The sequence below is a fragment of the Nanorana parkeri genome, unplaced genomic scaffold, assembly GCF_000935625.1.
Source record: "Nanorana parkeri isolate BGI_ZX_2015 unplaced genomic scaffold, ASM93562v1 scaffold23, whole genome shotgun sequence".
In the NCBI taxonomy this organism is placed as follows: Eukaryota; Metazoa; Chordata; class Amphibia; order Anura; family Dicroglossidae; genus Nanorana; species Nanorana parkeri.
In genome coordinates, this window is record NW_017306291.1 from 3432346 (window position 1) to 3437077 (window position 4732).

The following is a 4732-nucleotide window of genomic DNA, read 5'->3' on the forward strand; positions in this document are numbered from 1 at the left end:
GAGAAAGAAAAGCAGAAAAGTTCATTGCAATTGGGAGAGTGTGCATAAAAAAAAGAAAAAGAAGAAGTCGATGCCAATTAGGATGCTGGGAGGCGCTGAGCTGTGAGGGTACACGTGGGCTCCAGGTTCTTGGAGGTGGGAGAGGGATCTCCAGCATTGTCTTTGATGCTTATATCAGCTCATTGGTAGCACAAGAAGGAATGAGAGATCGCTGAGCAGAGTGCGCGACCATTAAAAAGAATTAGACCACCTGGAGAATTTCCTGTGGACGAGAGGAAAGAGACTGCCTCCCTGCCAAGCGAGACCACCCCAGGGGAGAGACGACAAAGTTGGACAAGAGAGACCGCGGCCACCTGGCAAGAGTCAGATCCCGAGGACGTCCATCGGCAGAGCTTCTTCAGCACCTCGGACGGCTCCTGAGCTCCGCGCATACAGCGGCTCGGGAGGTTCCTTCAGGAGCAGCCCCAAGGTCCTTGGTGTCCCCCCGTTCGCTGGTGGTGCCCCGAAAGGCTTCAAGATTTCGTCCAAAAGCAGACAGGAGGAACGGCCAGCTCTGAGCCGGCTGGTGGCCAGGAAGAGGCTGGTGGCAGCCGGCGCCCTGGGGGTGGTCATGGTCCTCCTGCTGGTCATCCTCATCCCAGTTCTGGTCAACTCAGCCGGGACTTCAGCCCACTACGAGATGCTGGGCACCTGCCGCATGGTCTGCGACCCCTATGGAACCAAACCCCCCAGCACTGCCACAGCAGAGACGGTGCGGGATCTCAACCTGCTCCAGTCCTTACCCACCTTCATCCAAGGAGCCAAAGGGGAATCTGGGCGACCAGGGAAGGCTGGTCCGAGGGGACCACCGGGAGAGCCGGGACCTCCTGGACCTATGGGGCCACCGGGTGATAAAGGGGAATCGGGAAGACCGGGGTTGCCGGGGCCCCCTGGCAGCCCGGGCTTGAATGCCGCCGGTGCCATCAGCGCGGCCACTTACACCACCGTGCCCAAGATCGCCTTCTATGCCGGGCTCAAGAGGCAGCATGAGGGCTATGAGTTACTCAAGTTCGACGATGTGGTAACCAACTTGGGTAATCACTATGACCCGACCACCGGCAAGTTTACCTGCTCCATCCCTGGCATTTACTTCTTCACCTACCATGTCTTGATGAGGGGTGGGGATGGCACCAGCATGTGGGCTGATCTCTGCAAGAACAACCAGGTAAGACCAAGCCAAGCTGGCCAGAATAAGAGATATGCCAGGAGTTTGCATGACAATCCTGAGACGCTCTATCTATCTATCCATCTATCTATCTATCTATCTATCTATCTATCTATCTATCTATCTGTCTATCTGTCTTTATTGATCTATATCCTTAAAAGACCAATAAAGCTTACACACAGAACTGATATATTTATACAATTAAAAAAACAGCATAAAAAAAAAAGTGCTAATGTCTCCCTACGCACTGCAATATGTAACATCACCACTGTGCAGTTAATTCTTTTATTCCATTAGTTGTTTAATAGGCTTAAAGTGGCAGCTGCTAAAATCTGGCAATCAGTGGACAAGAAATGAACTCTGTGAAGAAATACCATGCCAATTATAAAACCTTTATTTAAAACAATTCCATCTCTTTGAAGTTGTTGGAAATGATCCGTGGATATTGTTAAAATACATTCAGCAACATGTTATTTAGTTCTTTTATTAACATCTTAGATGTGGATTTCAATACTCAGCAGTATCTTCTGGGACCTGCAGATTCACCTTACCGAGTGAGCCTCAGATTCTGATCCAAGACATATGTTTGGGTTCAGTGATGCCATAGAGAAGAATCAGGAAAAGGATTTCATTGTACGAACTAATACAAACTTTATGTCCAGTTTCCGCCTAGTAAGCAGTTTGGTTCTTGAACTGTACTATAGCATTGTACAGCTGATGGGCCATGAATAGCTATTCACACATTTTGGTTTATTGTAGTATTATCTTTGCATGCATTTTAACGAGCTGTAGTAAAATAAATATGAACTGGTAATGTGGGAGACAAGGGAAAGTCTTGCCTGCAGGATATGCGGCTACTTCTGGAAGTGACCTGCTATTTACATATTGAAATCAACAATATCTTCAGGTACATTTTCATTCAGAAAAAGTGGAGATAGTTGTGCAAATTTAGAATTTAAATCGGGAACAAGGTAAGGTCAATACTCACCAAAAAAGGGTCTTTGATTTTGGGTTGTTTACTGATCAGATAAAACAGCATGAGGCTATATCTGGAAAAGTGTTATATTGCAAACCAAACATCAGAGTGGGCGCAGCCATTTTGAATATTTTTGAGTAGTGTCCATGGTACCAACCCTTGTCCAAAGCTCCTGGCTATAGCTCCTGGCTATACAGATTTTTATATGACATAGGCCTCAGCTTTTGACTTTTCACTGCTGTTTACTCAGCAAAGGAAGCACAAATTAAAAAAAGTAAAAAGGGATTTCCTTTTTGTATCAGTCAGATGTGCAAGACCACAATCTAGCTTCATGTCATGACAGATTCAGCTGTGGAACTTCTGTTGTACCATAGCACATCTACCTCTAATGGGAGGGGGTTATCTTTATGTTTTTAATGGAGAGTGTGTTTAATGTATCTTTGATGCAGTTTTCCCATGGGTCTAATGAACATGAGACAACCCTGTGACATAATATCTCTTTTATAATAAAAACTGAAACACTTGGACATACACAAAGGATATACCATCTACCACTGCGGTTGTGTCACTATACACTTTACATAAGAGTCCTTCTAATTATCTAGTTACATCATTATCTGCAGTTTTATATAACTTGTTAACGAATTATCACAAATGGCTTATGTCATTATAGTAAGAACAGTTACATGTATGTATACATTTATGCATCCTAGAAAGTTGCTCCATAGCAGCCAATCAGGTTTCAACTTCAGTGGGAAAATGCAACAAGAGATCAGAGTGGTTACTATGAGCAACCGCTCCGCTTTTCTCTTTGCTCCGTTTTTCATAAATTAGTCTTCTGTTGCCATAAGATACTATTGTGATCAGTATTAAAAAGGATCCCCAAACATACACCTAAATTAATTCTTGTACCGGTTGATTTTGCTGCAGTTAATTGAATTCTGGTGGCAAAAAAATGATAGCATTAGGGAGCTGGTGTTTGGCAAAACATTGAGCAGAGGGTTGAAATAAGAAACTGGTGCTTGATAAAATTTTGGGCAAAGTGTTTAAAATCTTCATTAGCCTCCTAGATGTTCTTGGTGGCAAATGCAGGTTGTAGACTATGGGAAGTGCATTGAGCATGCATGGAATAGAGCATGTTGGGTGGATAGAAGATCTTCCAGAGGGCTGACCATTCCTTACACCAGTGTCCAAATACCATTGTGTATGTTTAACATAGCAATCTCATAGTATTAATAAATCGAATGATCCCAAGAGTCTTAAATAAACAGCAGGATGTGAACAGTTGAATCTGATTGGTGACTACAGTCAGTGGAAATATAGACGTTCTCATGTAGGACTTCTTAATACGCGAGGTGGAGTTACAATGACATTAAAAAGTTTTAATGTAACCGTTTTATAAAAACATTCCAAGAATTACACATTTTGACCCTTTAGCAACAATGTATCATTTTCAGCTTATATAATTCTGGTCTTGTTGAGGGTCGGTAGGGATAATGTGTATTGTACTTTGATTCATATTAAAATATATTTTATAACATAAACAGAGACATATGTAAATGTTTTAGATGCGTTTCATATGCAATTTTATTTTGAATTAAAATCCTGCACTCATTTTTAATAACTAAGGGGTCAAAGGTAAAGTTCAAAGATCCTTTAAATACAATTGGATGTTTGTATGATCCAATGATCCAATCTTCATGTTAAAAATAATACTGCCAACAACCATTTTTAAACTGGTTTGGGGCTACAGGAGCTGATTCTACAGGGAAACAGGCCACGGGAAGTAAAATAGATCAAATCTTTGTGCAGAGATGGATATTTATTTGCATATTTAATGTTTTGTTTTTTTAATTCTCACTAAAGCAACCCTGCTTCATGCTTATGGCTCCTTTAAGCTTGTTTTCTATCAAACTGTTTTGGGGATAGATAAGGCCACATGACCTTTAAGACACACTGAAAGTTTTCTCCCTCATAGGAAGTGATTACAGGTAAGGCCACAGAGTTCATCTGGAAATTCATTTTGTAAGTCAATCAAGCCCAAGATTCGAGGTAGTCCTGTTTTAGTAGAAGATTGATCTAGGTTATCTTATGATTTCTGCTGCCCATTTATAAGCCTTCGTGCTTGCTTTCTTCAGAAGAGGGAACAACTGTTTTTCTCTATGAGAGCCAGAAGAGACAGACAAATTGAGATGGCTTATTAAGAGCAAAAAAAAAGGAAATTTCATATATGAATTTTAAATATAGTGGCAACTTACCAGAAGTCGGATCAGGACGCAGCATGCATACGAGTTGTGTCCTGGTTTTACAGATCTCTCTATTGCTTCAAGCAAGATAAAACACAAAGGTATCTGGCATTTACAATACAAAGGAAAAATGGGAATTACATAAGACATCTATTTATGTCCATCATAAGCGTAGTAATACATATTCATAGTAACATCCCCAGACCTCTAACACACATACCTAATATGTATGTATATATATGTACATATATAGAGATAGATAGACATACTGTGTGTGTGTGTGTGTGTGTGTATATATATATATAT

General features: G+C 41.4%; 1 protein-coding gene across 1 annotated transcript in view; it reads left to right on the top strand.

Moving 5' to 3' along the window:
* Positions 1-493: 493 nt before the first annotated feature.
* Positions 494-4732, top strand: part of C1QL3 (complement C1q like 3) — a 31177-nt gene continuing 26938 nt past the window's right edge. Inside the window, exon 1 of the mRNA XM_018564112.1 lies at positions 494-1204. Coding sequence (XP_018419614.1) covers positions 611-1204 — 594 coding nt within the window. The 5' untranslated portion in view covers positions 494-610. The remainder of the gene's footprint in view (positions 1205-4732) is intronic.